The 27,968-nt window shown below is 37.8% G+C and overlaps 1 protein-coding gene across 9 annotated transcripts in view; it reads right to left on the bottom strand.

Annotated features, from left to right (window-relative positions):
- MYO16 (myosin XVI) overlaps positions 1-27,968 on the bottom strand; it is a 717,368-nt gene that overhangs the window by 128,435 nt on the left and 560,965 nt on the right. For all 9 annotated transcript variants that reach the window (XM_054529223.2, XM_054529222.2, XM_054529219.2 and 6 more), the window contains 3 exons: positions 27,344-27,519; positions 24,676-24,756; positions 24,224-24,429 (listed from right to left, as the gene is read on the bottom strand). In XM_054529223.2, the coding sequence (XP_054385198.1) occupies positions 24,224-24,429; positions 24,676-24,756; positions 27,344-27,519 (463 nt within the window). The remainder of the gene's footprint in view (positions 1-24,223; positions 24,430-24,675; positions 24,757-27,343; positions 27,520-27,968) is intronic.

Raw genomic sequence — 27,968 nt, 5'->3', positions numbered from 1 at the left:
GAAAGTTCTCCATAATAAGAATTGTAGGTGCTCACAAGATACGCCAGGAGCAATTTATTTTATTCAACTTTACTTTATTTTAACTTTCATTTTAGATACAAGGGTACATGTGCAGGTTTGTGACATGGGTATACTGTGGGATGCTGAGGTTTGGGGTATGGATCTTGTCACCCAGGTAGTGAGCATACTACATGATAGGTAGTTTTTCCACTCATGCCCTGTGTCCCTAGCCTGCGGTGCTTGTTGTTCCCATATTTATGTCCATGTGTGCTCAATATTTAACTTCCACTTATAAGCGGTAACACATGGTATTTGGTTTTCTGTTCCTGCGTGAATTCGCTTAGGATAATGACCTCCAGCTGCATCCACGTTGCCACAGAGGACATTATTTCATTCAATTTTATGGCTGCATAGTGTTCCAGGAGCAATTTAATAGTTAAAAAAAAAAACCCATACAGTAGGGAACTCATATAGAAAATAAATAAATCCCAGATTTCTGCTTGCAGCCAAGATGGAGCAATAGTCACCGATTTGCCCTCCCTCCTGAGACAACTGAAAATGGACAATAAATAGGAGGCAACGGCTCTCAGGTTATCTGACACCAGACAATGAAGTCAGTGACCTCTGAGAGACAGAAAACAAATGAATTAATCCCTAACTCTGCCACAGCTGACTTCATGGAAGTTTCTGGGCTTTGACACAGAGAGGGGAAGCAAAGTGAAATCTGGAGATCTCTCTGAGCGGAAGAGATGAGAGATGAGGGATACCAACCAGTTAGAGTTTCAGGGAAGAGAATCAAAAAGGAGACAGCTGCATAGATAGGAATTTCCAGAGATTTTCAGAGCCTCCCTCTCAAGTCATGAGCAGAACACAGATCAGTACGTGCATGTGAATAAACTACCTAAGTCCCAGAAAAGGACAACCAGAGTGGATTAGAGGGAACCATCCCCAGGGCAGGGACAGAAGGAAGAAGGGCTGTTCCCATCTGCCAGAGTAAAAAACTCTGTAACTCACAGGCACTGCGTACAAAACTTGATTGTTCTGCATCATTACTAAGATATAATTGGCCCTGGGTTAATTTTTCTCTGGCTCCACGTGACAAAGCTGAAAAGCAAAACCCCCAAACAACAAACTGTTTCCAAGGGACTTACTTGTATCCCAAATCAAACTCTAGAATATTAATAGAAGTATAAAAATGTACATCACTGGACAAATTAAAACTCTGGTCCTATTCAAAAATTACCAGCCATGCAAAGAAGTGGAAATATACAATCTATAATAAAGAGAAAAATTAATCAATTGACACTGACCCAGAAATTACACAGATAATGGAATTAGTATACTAATAGATACTAGAAGAAAAATTAAATATGTTAAAGACATGCAGAATTTTTTTTTAAAGAGTTTTGCTCTGTTGCCCAGACTGGAGTGCAGTGGCATGAGATCTCGGCTCACTGCAACCTCCACCTCCTGGGTTCAAGCAATACTCCTGCCTCAGCCTCCTGAATAGCTGGTACTACAGGTGTGCGCCACCATGCCTAGCCATTTTTTTTTTTTTTTGTATTTTTAGTAGAGATGGGGTTTTGCCATGTTGCCCAGGCTGGTCTCAAACTCAGTTCAGGCAATTTGCCTGCCCTGACCTTTCAAAATGCTAGGATTACAGGCATGAGCCACTGCACCTAGCCTAAAGACATGCAGAATTTTAAGGGATCCAAATTAAACTTCTAGAAACAAAAACTACAATAACTTAAACCAAAAAATGCATTGAATTGGAGGAACAGAAGATGAAACACTGCAGAAGAAAAAATTAGTGGACCTGAAGAGATAGTAATAGAAACTACCCCAAATGAACATAGAGAAAAAAGACTAAGAAACATCAACAGAGCATTGTGATATGTGGGAGGACTTCAAATACCTAATACACATGAAATTGTAATTTCTAAAGGAGAAACAATAGAAAAGAGAATAGAAAAATATTTGAAAAATTTTCCAAATTTTACAAAAGCTGTAAACTCAAAGATCCAAGAAGCCTGATGAAGCTTAAGCACAAGAAGCATGAAGGAACTACACCAAAGTGCTTACTCAAACATAGTAACATACAGAAAATCTTAAAAGCATATGGAAATAAAGAGAAACTGTGTACGGAAGAACAAAGTTAAGACGGACAGCAGCTTTCTTCTTGGAAAAAGTGCAAGACAGAAGAGTAAAACCTTAAAAATATGTTGACCTAAAATGCCTGTCTCGTAAAAATACCTTCCACAGATGACACGAGAATGTACAGCACCAGGAGTAAACGCTCATGCAAACCACAGATTCTGTGTGATAATACTGTGTCAACGCAAATTCATCAATTATTGTAAACCTAACCCTCTGGTAGGGGATTTTTGAGAGCAGGGGAGGCTGTGGGTTTGAGGGAAGGGGAAAGTCTAGGAGAAATCTCTACCTTCAGCTCAGTCCTGTTATGTACCTGCAATTGCTCTAAAAATGTCTATACAGGCTGGGCACAGTGGCTCACGCCTGTAATCACAGCATCTTGGGAGGCCAAGGCAGGCAAATCACTTGAGTTCAGGAGTTCAAGACCATCCTGGCCAACATGGCAAAATCCCGTCTCTACTAAAAATACAAAAATTAGCTGGGCATGGTTGTGCACGCCTGTAGTCTCAGCTAGTTGGGAGGCTGAGGCAGGAGAATCATTTGCACCCAGGAGATGGAAGTTGCAGTGAGCCGAGATTGCGCTACTGTACTTCAGCCTGGGTGACAGAGCAAGACTACTTCACTCTGGGCGACAGAGCAAGACTCCATCTCCAGAAAAAAAAAAAAAAAAAAAAAAAAAAAAAAAAAGAAGTGTAAACAAATAAATAAATTGAGCTGAAAAGAATGTAGGTAAAATAATATAAGATCCAGCCACTGCAGCTTGGAGGCAAGCCTATGAGTTTGTTAAAATATATAGAAAGAGTCACTTTCCACAGCGTCTTCTCTTTCCCAGTCTTACTTTTAGATTCTCCTCTTTTCTGCCCTCCAGCCTGAAATCTGGGCTTCATTTTCCATCTCTGCTGTGCACTCATCTGGACTGCATGTATATCTGGGGCCATGCTGCAGGCTCACTGGAAGAGGAAAACAGCCCCAGAGGTCCACCCCACTCTCTTAGGACCATTTCCCTGTTGATGGAAGAGGAAGGTTCCACTCTCGCAGAGTGTTAGGTGTCTCTGGGCCCTCTGCTACGGGATTTCTTGAGATGGAGTATGGAAGAATATAGGATATAAGAAATGGTATTCCCATACGCTGGAAGCATCAGGAATTTCATGTCCTGCCCCTTGAGCCTGAAGTAGAGGCTTCTCCTGGAGCTGTTTGTTTGCATTAATGCCCACTTCTGGGTGCAAAGCTGCCTGGACTCCAGGCCATGGTGAACATACCATCAACTCTGTGCTGTTTCAACAAATATAGGGAAGTTTACATTAAATGTTTATATTAGAAGAAAGATTTCCTATCACTAATCTAAGCTTCTACTTTTAGACTAGGAAAGAAAAGAACTAAATAAACCTAAGAAGAAGAAGAAGGAAGGAAATAATCAAGAAAAGAGGTGGAATTAATGAAATTGATTTACTAATTGTTTGAACAGAAAACAACAGAGAAAATACATCAAAAGCTTTTTCTTTCAATAAATAAATAACATAATACAACTCTACTAAGACTGGCAAAGAAAAAAAGACGGAGAACAGAGAAGAGGCTATCACTGGAGACCCTGCAGACACTGAAAGGATAATAAGGGAGTACTGGTACCCACTCACATAAATTCACAACTTAGATGAAATAGACCAATTCCTCAGAAACTACAAACTACAAATAGATCATTCAAGATACTGAGTTCATGTTCAAAATCCTTCCAGATAAGACATCTTCATACTCAAGTGGTTTCTCTGATAAATTCTATCAAACAGTTAAGAAAAAATTAATACCAATTCTGCACAGTCTTTTTCACAAGGTAGAAGACAGGACACTGACTTGGAGAAAACGTTTGCCAATTGAATCTCCAATACACATGTGTCTTCAGACTATATAAAGAACTCGAAAAAGCAATCGACGTGATACTATTTATGCAACATACCTGAACAGAAAATTCACCAAAGACGATGTATGGATGGCAAATAAGCCCATAAAAAGATTTTCAGGCTGGGTGCGGTGGCTCATGCCTATCATACTAGCACTTTGGGAGGGTGAGGCAGGCAGATCACCAGTTCAGCAGTTCGAGACCAGCCTGGCCAACATAGTGAAACCCCGTCTCTACTAAAAATACAAAAATTACCCACGCCTGTAGTACCAGCTACTCGGGAGGCTGAGGCGGGAGAATCGCTTGAACCCAGGAGGTAGAGGTTGCAGTGAGCCAAGACCATGCCATTGCACTCCAGCCTGGGTGACCGAGTGAGACTCCATCTCAAAAAAGAAAGAAAAAAAAAGATGCTCAACATTAGCCATTAGAGAAATGCCAAGAAAAATCACAAGGAAATGCTGGTGTAAATTCATTTTAATGCCAAAAATGTAAAAGACTGATCAAACCACGTGTTGGAGAGGAGATGGGAAGACAAAAGGGAACAACCAATTTGGAAAACAGTTTGGCAGTTTTTAAACACCATAACCATATACTAACGCTATGCCTCAGCCTTTCCACTCCTATAATTTTCCCAATCCCTCAAAAAGTGATAACATGTCTATATAAACACTTGTACACCAGTGGTTCATAGAAGCTCTATTTGTAATAACCCAAAACTGAGAAAACCCAAATATCTATCAATGGGTGTGTAAATATACAAAATTAAGACAACTCAGCAATAAAAAAGAACGGACTATAACAACATAGATGAATGTCAAAATTATGATGCTGGGTGAAGGAAACCAGATGCAAGAGTAAACAATTTATGGTGCCATTTACTTAAAAAATAGAAAATGAAATTAATTTATAGGAGGTGACATGGTTTGGCTCTGTGTTCCCACCCAAATCTCATGTTGAATTGTAATACCTACATGTTGGGGAAGGGACCTGGTTTAAAGTGTTTGGATCATGAGGTGGTTCCCCCATGCTGTTCTCCTGATGGTGAGTTCTCATGAGATCTGATAGTGTAAGTGTGGCAGTTCCCCCATGCTGTTCTCATGATAGTGAGTTCTCATGAGATCTGATGGTGTAAGTGTGGATGTTCCCCATGCTGTTCCCCTGATGTTGAGTTCTCATGAGATCTGAGGGTATAAGTGTGGATATTCCCCCGTGCTGTTCTCATGATAGAGAGTTCTCACAAGATCTGAGGGCTTAAGTGTGGCACTTCCCCCCTTGCTCTCTGTCTCCTGCCACCACATAAGACATGCCTGCTTCTCCTTTGCCTTCTGCCATGATTATAAGTTTCCTGAGGCCTCCCAAGCCATGAAGAACTGAGAGTCAATTAAACTTACTTTCTTTACAAATTGTCCAGTCTCAGGTAGCTCTTTATAGCAGTGTGAAAACGGACTAATACAGGAGGCAAAAGCATATCAGTGCTTGTCTGGGGATGAGAACTTGGTGACAGGTAAGAAAGTGACACTATAAAAGGGCTGGAAGTATTTTTTGGGGGTGATGGACGTTACCATCTTGGGCTCATGGGTGTATGTTTACGTAAAAACACATTTTTTTTTCTTTACCAAAAACAAGGTGAAGGTAGGTCAATTACGTCTCAATAAAATTGTTAAAATTGTTAAAAATAAATAAATTAAATGTCCATTCATGAAAATAATTCAGAGAAACTTAAAAAATCTGTCCTGGATGACTACCATCAGAACCAAAATGGTTTCTCCTTCTGATGTATAGTTTGCACAAAAGTAAACACTGAAGGAGTATCTTCCTGTGGTGGAAAAAGCAAAGAAAATGGACTCAGGTGAACCGAGCTTGAGATCTTGACAGGAAACACAGTGTAGCTCACCAAACTGCTAGGCAGATGAGATTACATAATGCACGCTTTCACAGTGTCTGGCCAAGAGCAAAACTACTCATATTAGTCACTTGTATTGGATAAGTGCTACATTCTGGATGTTACAGTTATGAATATATTTAACCGGTGAGGATTAGTCTCACTAGGATATGCTGAAGGGCAGAAGAACATCTGTTATTTGGTCAACGTGTATAACATTTTCAGAAAAAATTGATAATACATAGCACAGGCAGTTAGTGGCCTAATAATAAACAAACACCAAATCACCCTATTTCTACATCAGCAGGTACTTGTCTATTGGTTAAAAGCATGTATTTCTGTATGTGTTTTAGGCTTAGATACCCCTTATTTCTAAATAATGGGATAAAGATGAAAATGTACACTAAATGAAGGAATTCATTTTTTCTTCATGCTTTTTAATAATTTGAATGCAGATCACCAATATAAAGATATTCCACAGGCCGGGTGCAGTGGCTCATGCCTGTAATCACAGAACTTTGGGAAGCCAAGGTGGGTGGATCATGAGGTCAGGAGTTCGAGACCAACTTGGCCAACATGGTGAAACTCTGTCTCTACTAAAAATATACAAAAAAAAATTAGCCAGGAGTGGTCGCATATGCCTGTAATCCTAGCTACTCGGGATGCTGAGGCAGGAGAATCGCTTGAACCAAGGAGGAGGAGGTTGCAGTGAGCTGAGATCATGCCACTACACTCCAGCCTGGGTGACAGGATGAGACTCTGTCTCAAAAAAAAAAAAAAGACATTCCATAATTTCACTCTATACTCAATATTTAACAATAATTAATATAAATCAAATAGAAAATTGAAATGTATCTTATAAAAATAGTGGATTTGAATATCCTAATGTAGTCTATAAGAACTGCAAGGGCACTCAATTAGCTGTTGTAGTTAAGAATTCCTTGTACGTGCCAGACAATCCATAAATATTTGTAGAAGGAAGAAAGGAAAGAAGATGAGAGTAAAGGACAGAAGGAAACAAAGGACAAAGGGGTGAGGAATGCTTCAAATTCTCAACCAGGAAATGTCACGGCATCCTTAAGACATAATCTTGTTTTTTTAGTCTTTGACATTTGTTGTTTATTTGAAATATTCTATGTCTTATCACAACCTTACCTACTGGACAGGCCCAACTCCGCCATCCATGTTCCAAAATGCCCTGGTACGTCTAGTGAGCAGCCATGGTTGAGAGGCACTGATTTAAATAATTTGGTCTAAAGAATGCTTGGGTTGTGTGAGTGTGTGTGTGTGTGTGTGTGTGTGTGTTTAATGCCATCGATTTTATAACCATTAGGAGTAGCAAAAGAAGAAAGAGGATTCCCTGGAAAATTTCCAATTATAAGTTGAAATCTGTATTAATTATTTCAAGAGCAAAACGATAATTAATGAGGAAGTAACCTTGTACCAGGCCCAGGGAAAGGTGAGGGGACACAGTGTAAAATGGGATGCTTGTAAATATCACTCAGCTTGCATCTAGATAAGATTGTGAGAAGATATTATGGGATAGTGGGAACAGCAAATCTTTATTCCAAATATTTTCTATTCCAATGACAAAGACCCAGAATGGGAAAAGACATTGCTACCATTGCATCTCCAAGGTACTTTATAACATCGATCGTAAAAATTGAAAGTGAACATGCGCCTTGAGAGATTTACCAAGAGGACCTAACCTGGATTGTGAAGCTGATGAGCTTCTGAAACAAGAAACACAGCCAGAGCACAGAAGCTGTTTTGAGATGAGCCTTCAATCAAGGTCTGTATTTTCTCAACACCCAGCACACTGGTGATACATTTCTTGTTATCAGAATGTGTATGCTTTATTGGCAGCATAATCATAGTACAATAAAGAACTAAAGCCAACTATAAAACATGCAATTAAGTGCTGAAGTTTTTCATTCAAGTGTGGGAAGATGATTATGACATTAACATTGGTCTTAGCCAGCGGGTGTGCTGGGCATAGAAAATGGATTACCTGAGTGTATACTCGCCTCAAATGTATCTTTCACTAAGATAAGACCAATAGATATTTTACTAGTTCCTGTGATGATTCCTCTTTAAAAGTATCTTCCTGGTAATTCTATGAAAGTCAATCTTTAAATGATGTGTAGGTCATCACTAATTAAAAAAAAGTATAGGTATAATTTTCATGTTTTACCGTATTGTTAAATAATCACTGATTTACCAAATCTAATGTATAAATGGTTAACTTCTATTTCTTAGCCTTGTAGAGACTTAATAGAAGAAGTTCTTTCAAAACAGAGAACATAATTTTGATGAATGCCACATGTGTATCCTGATTTGTGAATGGGACTCTGATTTTTAGTGTCATAATGATCAGAGCTGGAAAAAGGTCGCATTGCCCCTGTCTCTCATCATTCATCAGTGATTGAGGTGGCTCACATATTTCCTATTAAAATATTTTCTTCATTCCCTCACTATATGCACTGCTAATTTTCAGGACACTTTGTAATAGCATTCATTCTTCTGCAAATTTCATTGTTTTGAATATATAAAATGTTTCTTTCTAATATAAAGTTATCCACGTTTTGATAACCGTAGAGACCGGAGTTGAGAACTTATAAAAAATAGATGTTTTGTCGTAAATGTGAAAATATTTATAAGAATACTATTTTAAAGTTGAAAAATATGTTGTCATCATCCTTTTCATTCTTTAGCAAATGATGTGTTTTTTAAAAAAATATGGATTTCTAGACAATAAAATTAATCATTTTTATTCCGGAATAGATTCTGCTAAAAGTGGACATCTTTATGTTATATAATATAAGTATTTAGTACTTACGTTGCCACAAAACTAAGTTTTCAAGTTTAAGTGCTAGGGTCTCACAATGATGTAGTTGGTAATAGAGCATTCCATGAGTATTCTGTGGAAATACTGTCAAGTGGGTCAGCTCTGACTGAATTTTTCTCAGTTAAAAATAGCTTCTCACCTAAACATGAGATCACCAATACAGTGTCTACTGTGATTTGATGTTTTTATCCCTAAACATATCTCCGTGTATAAATTGATGCTTCACCTTAGGAATATTACAAAGAATGCTGTCAGTTAACAAAGCATTTCAAAGACCTAAGAAAGAAAAATGAAATGTAACCTTTAAAAGATAAAATAGAAGTACTAATCTATTCCTCATTTCATAGTTACTACATGGGTAGATATTTCAGAAAATGACTCAGGGTGCTTTTTTGGGGAGAAAGACTATTATTAACCCACCCAATGTCAAAACCTGGAATCATTATCTCACTCTAAAGTGTAAATGGCTGCCCTAAAATGGAAACATTTACACATAGTTAAACCAAACTTTTTAAGCTGGTAAGATAATAACAACTATTTAGGCCTATTGATATGTCTTGTATGGGATATCAATAAACACTACACCTAAAACACAAAATTTAGAGCTCAACTATAAAACTATACAGAAAACTAAAACATTAATCATTTGTGTGTTAGTCCATTCAACAAATACCTGTTGGTCACCCACTAGTGCCAGGCGATGGGCATACAGTGGAAGGCCTTCCTTAATGGAGCTTAGAGTCTATTGGGAATTACAGAATACAGAATCCTGGTGATGAAATCCAATGAGACTTATGGGAAGATGGAGCAGTATAAAGATAGGATGAGTATATGTCCTGCTTTGTCAGGACAGTCCCAGTTTAATACCTATATTCCTGGTAAAATTATTAATTGTTCCTTGTTTTACTATAAAATATGTCTTGGTTTGGTCCATACACTATAAAATCACCATTGTCTTTAGCCACATACAGTATTAGATTCTAGAATTATTCTGCTGGCAATACGCTGCTCTGAAGACTAGAGACAGATTTCTAAATTAATTGTGTGTGAGATTAAGCACCCTAATAGTTGTGCCTGCTATTTATTCATTGGACTCTCAATGTAAAGATCATGAGAGACTTGGCACTGAATTAAGACAAGTGAGGCCCTGGATTAGCCACATCTATTGAGATGAGTGTTATGGACTGAATGCTTTCGACCTCTTAAAATTCATATGTTGAAGTCCCCAAATCCCCAATGTGACTGGATTTGGAGATAGATCCCTTGAGAGGTAATTAAGGCTAAATTAGGTCATAAGGGTGGGGCCCTGATTCAATAGGATTAGTGTCCTTATAAGAAGAGACATGAGAGAGCTAGCACTCCCCCGACCTCCTTCTTGACTTCCCATGGCATGCAAGTACCAAAGAAAAGCCATGAGGTCATATGAGCACACAGTGAGAAGATGGACCTCTACAACTGAGGGGCAAGCACACACTAGATGCCAGCTTTGCTTGCTGATGCCTTAATCTTGGACTTTTAGCCTCCAGACTGTGAGAAAATACATGTTTTTAAAGTCATCTAGTCTGTTATTTTGATATGGCAGCCCAAGCAGGCTAATACAATGACTGACAGCTCAGACTACAATGCTGAAGTGTCTCAGCTCTACCAAGATGTCTGGAACATCTTTAGCTAAGACTGAGTAAAATAAGAAAATGCAAAGGATGATTTGGGGACAATAATTTAACTTATGCATATGAAATTTTGGACATTTAACTCAGAAAGGCAAGATAATCAGATTTGGGATTTGAATTCCATTGGAATTGAATATCTCTGGACTTTAATTTACAAAGCATATTAATCTTTGAACTTTCCTTTCTCACTGGGAACTTAATAATGGAAGCAGACTTCCAGTCAAATACGGAGGGATATCGAGGCTATTGAGATTTTATTATTAGAACTGCTCTTTTGTTTTATTTTAGCATTTTCATTTTTTCTGGTTACAGGATCCCTGATGAACTACATTGGACAATGTGTCAGGGCAAGGTTTGGGATGGGAAATAGAATGAATTCACAGCCTTGAATGTAGAGTGGCCTGGAGATCGATAATGTAACACATTGTTGTCTATTGACCCATTTCAGTTTTTTTGGGTACAAAATTTACATTGCTGGCCTGGGCACGGTGGCTCTCGCCTGTAATTCCAGCACTTTGGGAGGCCAAGGTGGGCGGATCACCTGAGGTCAGGAGTTTGAGACCAGCCTGACCAACATGGTGAAAACCCTTCTCTACTAAAAATACAAAATTAGCTGAGCATGGTGGCACATGCCTGTAGTCCCAGCTACTCCGGAGGCTGAGGCAGGAGAATAGCTTGAACTCAGGAGGCAGAGGTTGCAGTGAGCCAAGATTGTGTCATTGCACTCCAGCTTGGGCAACAAAGAGGGAAACTCCACCTCAAAAAAAAAAAAAAAAAAAATTCATGGCTTATCAGTGGTCCCAGAAGGATACACAATGAAGCAGTGGTGTGCTCATGAAGATGAGAGAAAGAATATTCTTAAAGACTAAATATCACCCCAGGGGTATAGCCATGCCCATTATTATAAGTTTACTGGATGAGACCAGTAGTTCCAGAAAGTAAAACATGGCAGAACGCTACACAGAGAAACTTCTAGTCTGATGCTTCCTTAGAGATGGCGGCAGAGTGACCTGCTGGGCCACTCTCTAACCTTTCCCACTTCCTAAAGGAAGGTGAAGTGGTAGACTAACCTAATCATTAATCTAGGGAAGAAAACTTGTGAACAAACTGCTTGCAAAGAAACAGTTGCTTCCCTCTGCTTCCTCAAACTCCAAGATTCAAAATCTGATATTGCATTTTTTAATAAAAATATTCAGAATTCTGGGACTGAATTTTTTTATGGACCTCACAATTGTATTAAAAGTAAATTGCAACTCTCAAAATATTGAATTAGGGTTGCAAATAGATCTCTGTTTATTTTCCTGGAATAATCACCTTCATTTCATTTGTGTGGTATTGAATGTTGGCTCGGTGGAATTACATATTCGTTTTAAATCATTTGGGCTGGTCAGCTTTGCATATTTGTTTCAGAGGTTGTTAGGTTGTTAGGAAGTTATTGAAGACTTTTTATTTTCATTTTCACATTGTTTTAAGTGAAAATGTACAATCCTTCGTTTGTAAACATCGCTTTTCTTATTGTTCTTTGAGCTGATTTTCCAAAGGTTGTGACTGATTCAGCCTCATTTCATACCCAGCTGCCTTACGCCACAAATGAGTCTGTGGGATGGCTGGTGAGAGGTATGGGACTGGCTGCAGTCCAGGAAACTTTACAAAATTAACTGGGTTGTTTTTCAGGAAGCCGACCAAAGGCAATCCAGAGTGTAAGGCCCACAGCTGAATTTTAGAACTCTCCAAGGCCTTCTTTTCACCTGATATCACAGTGCCGTTCTGATGTGCCTGTGCAATTGAGGGTGGATGCTAATGACAGTCAAGCCTCAGAAACAGCACGCCATTGTGGAAGAAGTGGAACCAACAACTACTTTGGAACAGGGCCAATATCAGTACAAATCTCATGTCCTGTAAGTGGTTAGAGACACCCTTAGGGATGAGATGTGAGACTTTGGACCTACCTCCTGGGAACCGCAGTTTTCTCAGCTGTAAATAGGAATGATGGCAATAATAAACTTTACACGAGTGCTATGAGGATTAAATGAGATGATGCTTGTGAAGGGCTTAGCGCAGTGCCCATTGCCTAGTAAATACTGATAAATGTTATTTGGAAAAACATTAAATCAAAGCTATGGAAAATATTAATTACATAATAACAAATGTCTACATAATGAGAGTAGTTACTCTAAATGGTTATTATAAGGAGAAGGATAGTGAGTATACAGTGAAGAGTGTGGCGCCCGACTCCCAGCGGGTGACCCATGATGATGACTGTGATGCTGCGCTTATGCGGACTCCTAAGTTACACTGACATTCTGATTTAGTAAACTGCTTGTATGAAATAAGAGTGAGCAAATAAGGAATGAAGAAATGAATGATGAATGAATGAGTGGATGCTGTTATAGGGGATCATACCACTTGGTAGAGTAGAAATTAGGATCCGAGCCAGATTATGAAACAAAACAGCAAAGTCGCCTTTCATATCGTCCGTTTTTCTAAAAAATTTTCCCCAACTATATTAGAAAGAAGATGAGTGCAACTAGATCAAGGTTTAGTTGCCCTTGGGCCAAACCAGCCACCTCCTGTTTTTGTCAGTTTACTGGAACACCACTTGACCCATTAGTTTAAATACTGTCAACCGCTGCTTTCTGTTGGAGAGGCCCAGTTGAGCAGCTGGATCAGAGACCACATGGCCATAAAGTCTACAATACGTACTATTTGGTCCTTTATACAAAAAGTGTGCAGATCCTTGAAGAAGAATATGGGAAACCTTATGATCCATAATGCACTGAGCAGCATAACAAATTCTCAGTAAAGATATACTTTATTACGTTTAAGCTAAAGTGACTTCTGGAAGCGTTGTTTAAGCTCCTCTCTCATCTTTTACATTTCATTGAAAAGTTACAGGTCCTCTTTCCTCTCAAACTTCATTAAACCTTAAACAAGCAGCCAACACTCAAGAACAGTTTCAGCAGAAAGAAAATGGTTAGATTTGGCAAAATTACCTTGGAGAAAGTTTATCTTCTGCCAGTTCAAGCTGTTAAGAATATTTAACATCTCCTGACCTTATTAATTCACACTTCTCTAAAGGATGCATTGACAGTAGTTGGCATCTCCAACATGTAACAAGGCAGACTTTTAAAAGACTCCAGCACAGGCTGTTTCTCTAGCGAGGATCTGCCTCATTGAGTAGCCACTGTCCGTTAGCTTTAATCCAATAGATGGAAGTGTGTCTTCTTTCATCCCTCTCCGAACACCCAATTTAACATCATGTCTGTGTCCTTCCACAGTGAGGCTTTTCAGCAACAACTGTGTCATTTAGGCAAGCTAAATGGTTCGGGCTATTTCTGAGAGGGATTTCATCCAGTAACAATCTAAAAACACAGCTCACGGTCCCTCACCATGCCAAGCATAATAGCCAACCCTCTGGTGCTTTCATTGACAAGTCCTTCTGTCTTTTCCAAATAAGTTCTCCTCATTAAATAGTAAACTTCTCCATTTAGTTACCCTACTCTTCTCTGCCAACCATAAATAATCCTTTAAATGAATGATGGATGTGACCTATGCAAGCTTGCCACCCCGGGTCTGGAGTTAAGACTCCGATGTTTGTTCCTCGTAAGCTGGGTGAAGATGGAGAGGAGTGACACCTTGAGAGAGAGCCATAGGACCACAATTCTGGCACAGCCCTTCATGACCATTGGAAACAAAGATGTATGGATGAGAATGCCACAAGCATACAGGGTGATAAAGGCAGCTTTGGGAAAGGTGGCTGAGACCATATAAAACATCTCCTGTAGGGACTTTTCAAAGCTGTTTTTTTTCTTTCTTTCTTTTTTTTTTTTTTCAGCATGGTCTCCTATTACCCTTTCTCTCAATTCTACAATTTTGAAAAAAATAAATGGTTTTCTATTATTCAACACATTAAACTAACATCTACATATTGGGGAGAGATGAAAATAATAATTAATATGTATAGACATGGCTGTGGAAGGGTTTTTATCGTTTTCCATCACTTGTAAGTTCTGTCTTTTAAAGGATAGTAGCTTGTCTCAAATTGGTGCTATACATGGATGCTCTCCATTGAACATACCTGGGTTGGTTTCAAGTGCTTTGATGAATAGAATACAGGGAGAGTGATGCTGTGCCAAGTCTAGGCCTAGCTTTTAAGAAGGCTGCAAGCTTCTTTCTTTGTCCATGGAAACTTGACCCAGTGGGTAAAAAGTCTGGGCTATTCTGCTAGAGAGAGAGTCACCTGGAGGAACAGAGGCACCAGGCATAGGAGTGAAGGGACTATCATGTGCATCCCCCAGCCCAGCCAGGCCTTAGCTAACACCCACCTCTTCAGCCATATGGCTGCAACTGGGGAAGAGACCCAAAGCAAGCATTGCCCACTAATCCCAGTTAGCTCACAGCAGTGAGAGAAAAAATAAATTGCTGTTTTATGCCACTGGGTTTGGGGATGGTCCAATACACAATAACAGATAATTCAGCCAAAAGTTGATGCATTTCCAACCCTTTGTTATGTGTTCTGCAGTACATCCCTATGAGGAGGGCACTTCTCCACCCTATCTATGTTGGTCTTGGCCAAGCAACTGGTTTTAACCAATGGCATACTTGGGAATGACATAGGCCACACTTCAGTAGCCTCTGTAACACTCATTCAGCCTTTTTTTTGTTCCTCCCTATGACTCAGGAAGAGCATATCCTAGATCTGGGCTAGTCTTTAAACCTGAATTCCATTAAAAACAAAAACAATAATAATAACAACTACAAAGATTGGAGCTGGTTTGAGCTTAGGTATGCTACTTCTAAACCACACTCAAATGCAATGCAAGAGAGAAATAAACTTGCCGTTACAAGCCACGGATTTAGGATTTTTTTATTCTACAGAACATATTGGTGGAAGTTGGCTTTTACAGTGTCATCAGTAAAAGATCTCATAAACTGAAGAATGAGACTGACATTAGAGAACATTATTGAGATCTACTGAAGAGTAGATCAGACTTTTTCCTTCAGTTGCACAGAGTTTGGATGCAGAGGCAGGAAGGGTGACCAGCCTCTTGCTGGAGGCCAGGCAAACGTCTTTTATGGTCTAAGGCAGAGATAAGCAAACTTTTCCTGTAAAGGGCCAGAGAGTAAATATTTTAGGCTTTGCATGCTAAGAGGCAAAACTGAGGATATTATATAGGTACTTATATAACCGTTTAAATGTAACCATTTAAAAATGTAAAAAAATATTCTTAGCTCTCAGGCCACATGAAAGCAGATGGCAGGCCAGATTTGGCTCAGTGGCTGTCATTTTCTAACCTCTGGTCTGGTGGTTGAAATGAGCACATACATGGATATTTCCAGCATGATCTAATAGGCATATGATAATTGTATTATACAACACAGTTTGAACCTTAGAGACACCAACTTATCTGGGATTTTATAAAATGTCTTCCAAAGGAGAGGATACCTGAGTGAACCTTGAATAGCAACGAAGGAAACAAGGGAGAAAAGATGATGGGATTGACAGGTACGATACCTCAAAATCTTTGAAACCACATGGTATGTTCAGGTAAGCCATATTTCCTTCTATCAGAACAACAAGTATCAAGTAACATAAACTTAATTCCAAAACTTCCAAACACAATATATATAACTTTGCTGCCTATTGACACCAAATGAACACACAAACATGGCTGTTTTAGTTGGGGTGGGCTGCTATAACAACATACTATAGATTGAGCAGCTTAAACAACAGAAATCTATTTCTCACAGTTCTGGAGGCTGATAAGGCCAAGATCAAGGTGCCAGCCACATTCTTGTGCCAGCCACATTCTTATGCCCTCATTCAACTTTAATTACCTTCTTAGAGGTTCCACCTCCAAATAAAGTCACATATGAATTTAGAGGAGGACACAGTAAGTCCACAGCTGTAGGCAATCCAATTATGTACCATAATTTGCACATAATTTTCCTGCTGCTGCTTTTATTGTTCCTCCTGTCTCCAAACTTGTGAAGTCTCTTGCCATTGAAGACAGAGTCCTTAAGTCTTTATAACCCTGCTCTGAAGCTATATTACACAAGTAATATACAGAAAAAAATACTGACAAGCATACTTTTCTACATTTAATCAAAATAGTATCCTCTCAACTAAAGCGATCCTCCAGTTTCAATTAGAAATACTTGGAATGATGGACAGTTATTAAAGCCAAGATATCATGATGCAAATTTACAACCTCATGTCCACCTACAAAGTCCAATAAATGTCCATTATCCACATTTATTGTCATGTCAGATTTCAGAAACAATAAATCCTATTCAAATCAGTGGTTGCTTACTTCCCAATGGCAAAACTGGACATTTTTTTGTTGTTGTTCAAGATTTTTGTGGTAATCATATTCTTTTTTGTATACTTAATGAAGTCATTTTGATAGATTTTTATTCAATGACAGTTAAGACAAGGTGATATAAATACAAAATAAAAATTTTGCATAGGGATAATACATTCTTTACCTGAAAATTTGGTAACCAAACAAACAACCAAAAATTTCTGTTAAATTACACCTCAAGGCTTTGTTTTTTATAATGATGTTTCCATTGCCTGGAGGCATTTCAAAGACTTGATGAGCTTCTTGAATACTCAAGAAATATTAAAGTATGCTATTTCTTGATGTAACAGTATGTTGATTGTATGTTACTTAAATTCTTCAGTTTCTACAGAAACTGATAATCTCTCTATGAATCAATATTTTTTGTAATATTATTTCAGACTGGCATCCTAAATGCAAGAGAGATATGGGCATATTTCCTCTAAAATAAATTCATAATTCCATTTCCACTGATATGCCATTACAGATAAAGATAAGAAAGAGAAATCACATCTTATTTTAAATAAGGGAATGCTAAAAGAAATGCAAAGAATTACCTAAAAGTATCGTTTCTCATCCTCACTATTCCTTTTTACTCACTGTACTTTTTACAGTATGCCTATGGTCTCTGTTATGCAGAAATATTACTTTAAAATGAACGACCATTTAATCTCCAATGCCAAGTTCATTTTGAAAACATTTGTTAAACACCGACAATGCACAAGCATTGTGAATGAATACGATACGATCCTCATTTAGAAGAAGTTATAGTCTATTGCATACATATAAAAATTATACTCAATTTTTAAGTATTAATTGCATTTACTATTTTAGCAAAACAGTAATCCTAACAGAGTGTATATAAAACTGACTTGGAAATATACAAAAGCAAAGGTAAAAATAATTTTCTAATTTTAAGATCTCTCTCTCTCTCTTTCTCCCTCCACTCTCTTCTGGGGAAATAGAGCAATTTGGATAACTGCTGGGTGGTTAGAAATACTCACGTAGCTAACAAAGGTTACGCTGGACAACCACTAAAGTCCTTTAATGAAGAGAATCTTTGATGTCACAGATCTAAGGAACTCTAACAACATTAAGGAACAGAAAAAAAACACACTAAATGCACTTTTCTATTATTGGCTGAGTGAGATAAATCCCATTTCACATCCTGCACAGGTGCACCTCATTTTGTTGTGCTTTGCTTTACTGTGCTTTGCAGACATTGCATTTTTCACAAATTGAAGTATAGTTTTTCCAGCACATTCACACTTCACTTCTCTGTTTTGCATTGGGTAATGCTTGTCATATTTCAAACCTTTTCATTAATATTATATCTGTTATGGTGACCTGTGGTCAGTGATCATTGCTGTTACTATTGTAATTGTTTTGGGGTGCCACAAACCACACCGATATAAGAAAACAAACTTAATCAATAAGTGTCATGTGTGTTCTCACTGTTCCACCTACCAAGTGTTCCCCCACCTCTCTCTCCCTCTTCTTGGGCCTCCCTATTCACTGAAACACAGAATTATTAAAATCAGGCTAATTAATAAACTTGGAATGGTCACAAAGCTTTTACATAAAAGGAAGAGATGCACATCTCTCACTTTTAATCAGAAGCTGGAAATGATTAAGCTTAGGAGGGAAAGCATGTCGAAAGTCAAGACGGGCCAAAAGCTAGATCTCTTGCACCAAACAGCCAAGCTGTGAATGCAAAAGAAATGTTATTGAAGGAAACTCAAAGTGCTATTCTTGTTGGCACACGAATGTAAGAAGGTGAAACTGCCTTATTGCCGATATGGAGAAAGTCTGAGTGGTCTGGACAGAAGATCAGATCAGCCACAATATTCCCTGAAGCCAAAGCCTAATCCAGAGAAAGGCCCTAACTCTTCAATTTTATGAAGCCTGAGAGAGGTGAGGAGACTGCAGGAAAAATGCTGGAAGATAACAGAGGTTGATTCATGAGATTTGAGGAAAGAAACTGTCTCCGTAACATGAAGGGGTGAGGAGAAACAGCACATTTGATGTAAAGCTGCAGCAAGTTATCTAGAACAGCTAGCTAAAATAATTGATAAAGGTGGCTACAGCAAACAACAGATTTTCAATGTAGGAAATAGCCTTTGATTGGAAGAAGATGCCATCTAGGAATTTCACAGCTAGAGAGGGGACAATACCTGGCTTCAAAGCTTCGAAGGCCAGGCCGACTCTCTTGTTAGGGGCTAATACAGCTGGTAATTTTCAGTTGAAGCCAATTATCATTTGTAATTCCAAAAATGCTAGGGCCTTCAAGAATTATGCTAAGTTTACTCTCCCTTTGCTATATAAATGGAATAACAAAGCATGGATGACAGCACATCCATTTTTAAAAAACAATTTTACTTCAAGTTCTGGGATACATGTGCAGAATATGCAGGTTTGTTACATAGGTATATGTGTGTCATGGTGGTTTGCTGCACCTATCAACCTGTCATCTAGGTTTTAACCCCCACATGCACTAGGTATTTGCCCTAATGGTCTCTGTCCGCTTGCCCCCCAGCCCCCGACAGGCCCCAGTGTGTGATGCTCCCCTCCCTGTGTCTATGTGTTCTCATTGTTCAACTCCCACTTATGAGTGAGAACATGCAGTGTTTGGTTTTATGCTCCTGTGTTAGTTTGCTGATAATGATGGGTTCCAGCTTCATCCATGTCCCTGCAAAGGACATGAGCTCATTCTTTTTATGGCTGCATAGTATTCCACGGTGTATATGTGTCACAATTTCTTTATCCAGTCTATCATTGATGGGCATTTGGGTTGGTTCCAGTCTTTGCTATTGTAAACAGTGCTGAAATAAACATACATGTACATGTGTCTTTATAGCAGCATGATTTATAATCCTTTGAGTATATACCCAGTAATGTGATTGCTGGGTCAAATGGTATTTCTGGTTCTAGATCGTTGAGGAATTGCCATATTGTCTTCCACAATGGTTGAACTAATTTACACTGCCACCAACAGTGTAAAAGCATTCCTATTTCTCCACATCCTCTCCAGCATCTGTTGTTTTCTGACTTTTTAATGATCACCATTCTAACTGAGATGGTATCTCATTGTGGTTTTGACTCAAGATGGATTAAAGACTTAAATGTAAAAGCCAAACCCATAAAAACCCTAGAAGAAAACCTAGGCAATACCGTTCAGGACACAGGCATGGGCAAGGACTTCATGACTAAAACACCAAAAGTAATTGCAACAGAAGCCAAAATTGATAGATGGGATCTAAATAAACTAAAGAGCTTCTCTAGAGCAAAAGAAACTATCATCAGAGTGAACGAGCAACCTACAGAATGGGGCAAAATTTTTGCAATCCATCCATCTCACAAAGGTCTAACATCCAGAATCTACAAGGAACTTAAACAAATTTACAAGGAAAAGCAACCCCATCAATAAGTGGGTGAATCATATGAACAGATGCTTCTCAAAAGAAGACATGTATGCAGCCAACAAACATATGAAAAAAAGCACATCAATTTACAGCATGGTTTACTAAATATTTGAAGTTCACTGTTGAGAACTACTGCTCAGAAAAAAAATTCTTGCAAAATACTGGTGCTTATTGACAATGCACCTGGTCACCCAAAAACTGCTGAAGGAATTGAATGTTGTTTTCATGCCTGCTAACACAGTATCCATTCAGCAGCCCATGGATCAAGGAGGAATTATGTAAGAAATAGATTCTCTAAGGATATAACTGCCACAGATAGTGATTTTTCTGATGAATTTGGGCAAACTAAACTGGAAACCTTCTGGAAAGTATTCCCCATTCTAAATGCTCCTAAGAATATTTCTGATTTATGGTAGGTAAAAATATCAACATGAATGGGATTTGGAAGCAATTGATTCCCACCTTCATGGATGACTTTGAGGGGTTCAATATGCCAGTGGAGAAAGCAACAGCAGATGTGGTGGAAACAACAATACAACCAAAATTAGAAGTGGAGCCTGGAGATGTGACTGACTGCAGCAACCTCATGATCAAATGTTAATGGATGAGGGGTTGCTGCTTATGGATGAACAAAATGTTTTCTTGAGATGGAATCTACTACTGGTGAAGATGCTGTGAACATTGTTGAAATGACAACAAAGGATTTAGAAATTCCATAAACTTAGTTGATAAAGCAGTGGTAAGATTTCAGAAGACTGACTTGAATTTTGAAAGACGTTCTACTCTGGGTAAAATGCTGTTGCAGTATCGCATGCTACAGAGACATTTTTCATGAAAGGGAGTCAATGGATGTAGCGAACTTGATTGTTTCATTTTAAGAGATTACTACAGCCACCCTAGCCTTCAGCAACCACCACCCTGATAGGTCAGCAGCCATTAACATCAAGGCAAAATCCTCCACCAGCAAAAAGATTATGAGGTGCCAAAGACTCAGATCATTATTAGCATTAGTTAGCAAAAAATATTTTAAAATTAAGGTATCATATTGTGTTTTAGATGTAATGCTATTGCACACAACAGACTATAGGATAGTGCAAATATAACTTTTATATGCAGCGGGAAACCAAAAACTTTATGTGATTTGCTTTATTATGGTATTAGCTTTATTATGGTAGTCCATAACTGAACCTACTACGTCTCCAAGGTCTGCCTGGATAGCGCCTCTGAAACTTCAACTGCATACCAGTCACTGAGGAATTTTGATGAATTTGCAGATTTTGATTGAGTGAACCTGGGGTGAGGCTGGAGATTATACATTCCCTACAAGTTTGCTTTGATCCAAGGCACCCTTTCAACATTTGGCTGGGGGGAAGCAAAACAAAACAAAAACACTGTCCCCAGATGACTAGAGATTCCATGCTAGGGGTTCTCAGAGTGCCGTTCACATGCCAACAACGTTAACAACAGCTGGAAACTTTTTAAGAATGCAAATTCACAGGCCTCCGCTACACCTACTGAATCTGAACTTGGGGTGGGGAGCCCAGGAATCCATATTTTAAGAAGCCTCCAGGTGATTCTAATGTGCACTCATGTCAGAGAACTTCTGTTTGGGGTAACACTAAAGAGAGAGGGAGTTACTACAGTGAAACAAATTGTAACATCTCAAGGCTTGCCACCCTTTGAGGCCTGGCAGATCACTTCCTGAGACCTCAGCCTTAGGACTGACACTCTCCATTCTATTTCATATTGAATCATCTCTGGAGCTACAAACCAGGGGGAGCCTGGTCCCTACTCCCTGTTGATACTGATTCAGAAAGTTTGGGATAAATTTGGGGAATCTATTGTTTTAAACTTACACAAGAACATTTTAAAACTCGAACCAAAGGCCATCTACACTTAAGAAGGTGGGAGGGCTGACCTTTAATACACACACTATAAAATGTAAGAAATATCAGCTCTTAACAGGCTCGGCATCTCTGAAGACTATGAAGGGATATCCACCAAGGGACCAGAAAGAGACGGGTCAGGAGCCGTCCTTTCCAAAGCCCTGCAACAGTCAGTGATAGCTACCACGACTCCTGTCCAAAACAGCCCCCAGAAGTATTATATCCAGCTTTGGTTTATTTCTGTGTAAGCCCAACTTTGTAGTTATTCCTTATAAATTAAGAGACAACATGTCTATTATCTCATTTACAAGCACCTTTTAAATTTTAAACACAAATATCTTGTGATCTGAAATACATATTCTACAGTTTAAATACATCCATCCCCATGTGCTTCTGCTTATCTTCTATCTTCTAAACATATTCTACTACCCCTTTAAAATGGAAGGCTCAAGCTGAACTCATATGTTGTTTATTTTCTTCTATGTGTCTTTATAAAATTTACCAAAATGCACAATAAGTAAATGCGGCTTCTTTCCTCTGGGAAAACAAATGTTATACAAATTAAACAGAGAATTTTAGTCATCGTTTAAATATTATTCCCTTTGTTCTGAATTAAATATTTCAAATGTAGTTATTTAAGTTTGTTGGCTTGCTTATTTTGTTTTTGTTTCACAGCTTCCTCAAAATAGTGGCTCACATTGAACTAGTCAACAAAAGTCTTAAAATCTCTCTTTTTTGGATGAATGGTTTATCAAACAGACTTTTTCATACTGTAGTTGTACAGTTAATTTTTAAATAGAAATGCGAGATTTCACACTTGCAATACTTATATTAGTTTACATCAGTATTATTTTAAGATCTCATTTTATTTTATATAGAATTACCAAATGTCTTCTGATTTCCTTTTTGCCCACCCGTTTTATTTTTTGAATGCTTAAAAACAGATAGTCTCATTATTTTCACCAGGATTGTAATATCTTTCAAATATCTTTGAAAGCCATCTCTGATCCCAAATTACCTCCTTACTATGCTTCTGTAATACTTTGTAATATTCCAATCCATGTAATATCCCAACCCTTTGTAATATTACAAGCACTGAATGGCCATTATTTGCGTATGCATTTACCTGTCTAAACTGGGACATTCATCAAGCTAGAGTGTATAGCACAACAATGTACCTAAAGATGAGGCCTGGAATAGTGCTTAGTAGCATATATCTGTAAATTAAGTTACTACCCATCAACCAATTTATTTAAAATGGATTCATCAGTGAGGATTATAATTTACTTAAAATCAGACTAGTTTCTGATCAAATAAAACACAAATGAACAAATATGTAGCCTGAGGGGATGATGTTGCTTTTGGTGAGTTTAGGTGCTTCTTGCAAATGGCTGGGATAAGGCTACCATGGGAAAAGGGCTAATACAGACAGGAAGATGAGGACATGTGACAAGAGCTTATCCTAGGAATGAGTGCACTGTCTTGCACACAGTGTATTTTTCAGCTGAATTTACTGAAAACAGAGGTCAACAAACTTCTGTTCTAAAGGGGCAGATAACAAACATTTTACAAATATTTTACACCATGGGACACTGTCTATCTCTACTGCAGTGCAAAAGTGGTTACAGACAATATGCAAATAAATAATTGTGGCCATGTTCCAATAAAACTTTATTTACAAAAACAGGTGGTAGGCTGGATTTGGCTGGCCCATGAGTGTAGTTTGCCAACCACTGATCTAAACAATATTTTGTTCACATATAAAAGGGGAAATAATAACTTACATACATTCTCCTTTTAAATAATAAATAGTAAATATCATATGCAATCATCTTATAAAACTTTAATCCAAGGAAAGCCACACTTTGAAAGGAACATGAGAATGGTTTCCAAGATACTGTCCTCAGTACTGTTTAATTATTTTTTTATGTGAGCTTTGTCGGTGTATTTCATTGTTTCCCAGAATATTTTGTTTATTGGAGATAGAAAAATGTAAATAACAAAAGCAATGCCAAAAAAACAACAGAAGACCTTTGCTACAATACTGTCAGTGTCAGTATACTGCACTGAACAGTATACTGTTCAGTCTTAAAAATGACAATTTTAAGAGCAGAAGAATTTACCTTGACAGGAAATCCGAGAAGGAAAGGCGAACAGGGTATCCGTATCGGAAGATCTTCACCATCTCCAGGACCCCAATATATTGTAGCTGAGCAGACACGTAAAAATTATCAAAAGTATCTGGCAGCTTTGAGTTATTGGGCCTGATGCAATGAATGAAGTGTGGAGTGCACTTCTGAAGTTTTCCAATAATATCCGTTAGTGATTTCTAAGGAGAGAAGTAAAACCCAACTGATTCTCCAAAGGAGACACTAGCTAAAAATATAATGCAGTTTTTAAATAAAAAGTCTTTACATCTTTAAATCTCATTATGCATTTACTCTGTGTGTGTGTGTGTGTTTACTTTTTTTCTGAAGATATTTAAGTTGTCAAAAATGGAAAAAAAAGTCTACATAAACCCTCTTTAATTGCTATAAACATACATTAAGTTTTGAAATCTGAAAACGTCACTAACCCTGAGTTGTGATGCTATGGTGACTGGATCTCCTCGTTCCAATCTTTGAAGAAATGTAGAAGTTCCTTTCTTTTTTAATAACTGTAAGAAAAAGAAAGAAAAGAAGGACAGGAGGAAGGAAAGGAAAGGAAAGGAAGAAGGAGGAAAGGGAGGGAGGAAGGGGAAGGGAAGGGAGGGAAGGGAAGAGAGAAAGGAAAAAAGAGAAAGAAGGAAGGAAGAAGAAAAGAAGGAGGAAGAAAGGAAGGAAAGAAGAAAGAATGGAGAAGAAGTAAAAGTGAGCAAATTTATTTTACTAAATTTCAGTTCAGAAGAGCAAAATATTATAAGTCTCACATCCATGTACATTCACTTACAGGCAAATGTGGATTTAAAACATAGTTTATACAAATCAGTGCCAAGTGATTTTTGTAATGGTGTATAAGTTGAGGAAATGGGCAACTATTTGTAAAATAACAACTGTTACTGCCAACCTTTCAAGTACAGGGCTGTTGTGTAAATCACATCTATCACCATCTTGCACTAATTTTAGTGCGAAAATAAACATAGATCCTCATTTGCTTGGTGGTACAATAAACTCACTATCATATCCTGGTTATGCTACTAACTGTTCATATTTATCATGAAATGTAGTTTACTCTGGGGCAAAATGATGCTACTTTATGTTACAAAGATTTTATGTTTCAATTATCGTTGGTTTGTTCCCTTAAATTTACACTCAGGAATTGAATGAATGAATGGTCTGATGCTTTCTTACCATGTTTGTCTTCTCTTTCCTCCTCTTCTTCATTTTATAACTACTAAAAAAAGGTTACTAAATTACATATCTGTAAGGTAATAGACTCTATTTTTTTTCAAATAAGTAAATATGTACAGCCCCGAAAAGAAAAAAAAATCATATGTAGCAAAGATTACATGATGATAGAGACATATAGTCAGTGAAAATGAAATAAAAGGCAGAAATAAAGGGCAGAAATAAAGGCAGAAATAAAGGGCAGAAGGTAATTACTTAAATTCCACCCAGGGTTAAAAGGAACCTCAGCCACTAACCTACTACTACATTTCACAAAATTATATATTAGACTAATGGACTTATTGATCTAAAATCGTTTTTCTTAAAAAAGGTCTTGATACAAGAAGGAAATCTGAGATAACATTCTTGTGGATTTAGTGCTTTTGCTATTATGACAATAGCTCATTTTCTTCTGTTAAGATGTACTGTCAATCTAAAGTGATTCATTGGAACTGACAAGTGAACGTAAAATGAAGTGATTGGGCCAAGATCAACCCGTTTTCTACAAACGCAATACAAGGTGTCATGCTCAGTTAAAGAGTAGAGAAAATCCTATTTTCCTGGCCACAGGGGTGGCTGTGCATAGATGAAGGCAGTTTGAAGGGAAGTGAGAAATAGAACATTTAAGGAATAATCATAATAAATAGCTGTCTGTCCCTTGAAATGGAACACTCCAGTTCCCTTTCTGGGTGGAGGAACTATTGTGAATTATCTCCCTTCTGCAGTCCTTTAGGGAAAAGAGTAATGGCACCTAGGCTTTGTAATGTTTAATAATTGAGGTTAGCAGTGTGTGATGGTTTTTGCTCTTGATTTTTAGGATGATTGAGAAAAGAAGGGCCAGAAGGTTCGGGAAGACCTCCAGGCATAGAGATCTTTCTTATAAGGATAAGCTTGTGTTTTTTTTTTTTTTTAACGTAAAAAATGCTGTTTTCTATGTGGCAGAGACTAATTCTCATGATCATTTAGTTCTAAACAACTACATCAAAGGATCTTTTATTCTAGAATCCACTGGCTGGAGACACACACTCACACACTCACTCACACTCATATTACACATTTTGGCTACTCTTCTAAAATAGAATTGAATTTAATTATGCTTTTATTTTAATTGGTAAGCTAAAATGTATTCCAGAAGCTGCAACAATTGCATTTCTAAAATTGATTGTCCTGAACACCTTCCCAAATATATTCCTCATCTTTTATAGTTTTGGTAGACATAAGCAAAACACTCTGGAATACCATCTGGCACTGGATTCTGAAGAAACCTAAAACATTCCATACATGTTTCCTATCAGTTTGAAACAACTCTTCACTGAGTTTTTAGTTCTCTTTTGGCACGTAGAATCTTGAGGTTGTATATACACCAAACTTGCAAGACAAATATACATTACAAATTAGTATAATACAATAAAATTAAAAATCTACAAATATGCAGTAAAAACATCCTAGCACCTGAACAATACCCTACGTCTATAAGAGAAACAACAATTTATCATTTAGAGACCTCAATTATCTGAAGTGATTAATATCAACAGAATAAGATAGCTAAGTTTACTCCCTCTAAGCCTACAGTATCTGAAGTTACCTTCTATTCATCAAAAAGGAAGTCAGAGATGAAACAGAACTGGGATGTTGCACAGACAACCAATAAAATGGCTCGGACTATACTTACTATTAAAATTGTCACTCTGCTGCACCTTCCTCTACTCTTCCTTCATTCTGATGGTTATACGTCAGATAGGCATTCTTTTCCTTAATACTTTCTATTAGAATATCTATTTCCTTGGTATTTAAAATTGTGCTTTGTTTTAAAAAAAAAGAAGCAAATATACTTATCAAAATTAAAAATAACCCAACAATAATCACAAAAACTCCTACCTTACTAAGTTCTAGATAATTCTTGTTTTCTCCAATAATTGAAGAAGCTGTCATTTTCTTACTGAGCAGGGTAGACTTATGTCCTCGGAATTTAAAGGAAGGATAGGAAGACATGAGGGATCCTGTTTGTGACAATTTCGACTGGAACAAATGATTGATCACGACATTTTCACTAGCTAGGAAATAAATAAATGAATATCGTTAAGTGGCATTAAAATTATTACTTAAGCATTGAACTTATTCTTCATACAAGAGCTTTAGCCACTGATACATTCTGGGTGCCAAATGTCATTCGTTCAGCAGATTGAGGAGTCTACCTTTTCCTGTATCCTTATTTTATTTCCTCCACTATTTAATATCATTGACAAATTCTGACATTCACTACCCTTGACCAGGAGTCTTGATCCCAACTGGTCCTTGGTCTCTAACTGAGTAACACTTCTATCCTAGTTTTCAGAACCAAATCTTACCTGCTCAGACCTAAGGGGCTTTTGTGCACTTGTCAAATCATGAAGACTTATGGTCTCTATTAGAAACGCCCCATTCCAGGAAAATAACTACTCAGGAAAATGTTTCCCCAGGACCTAACTCACCTGTCTCAGAGCCATCTGTAAGTACCTGTGAG

Source organism: Pongo abelii, chromosome 14, assembly GCF_028885655.2.
Source record: "Pongo abelii isolate AG06213 chromosome 14, NHGRI_mPonAbe1-v2.0_pri, whole genome shotgun sequence".
NCBI lineage: Eukaryota > Metazoa > Chordata > Mammalia > Primates > Hominidae > Pongo > Pongo abelii.
This window is presented reverse-complemented; position numbering and strand designations above follow the sequence as displayed.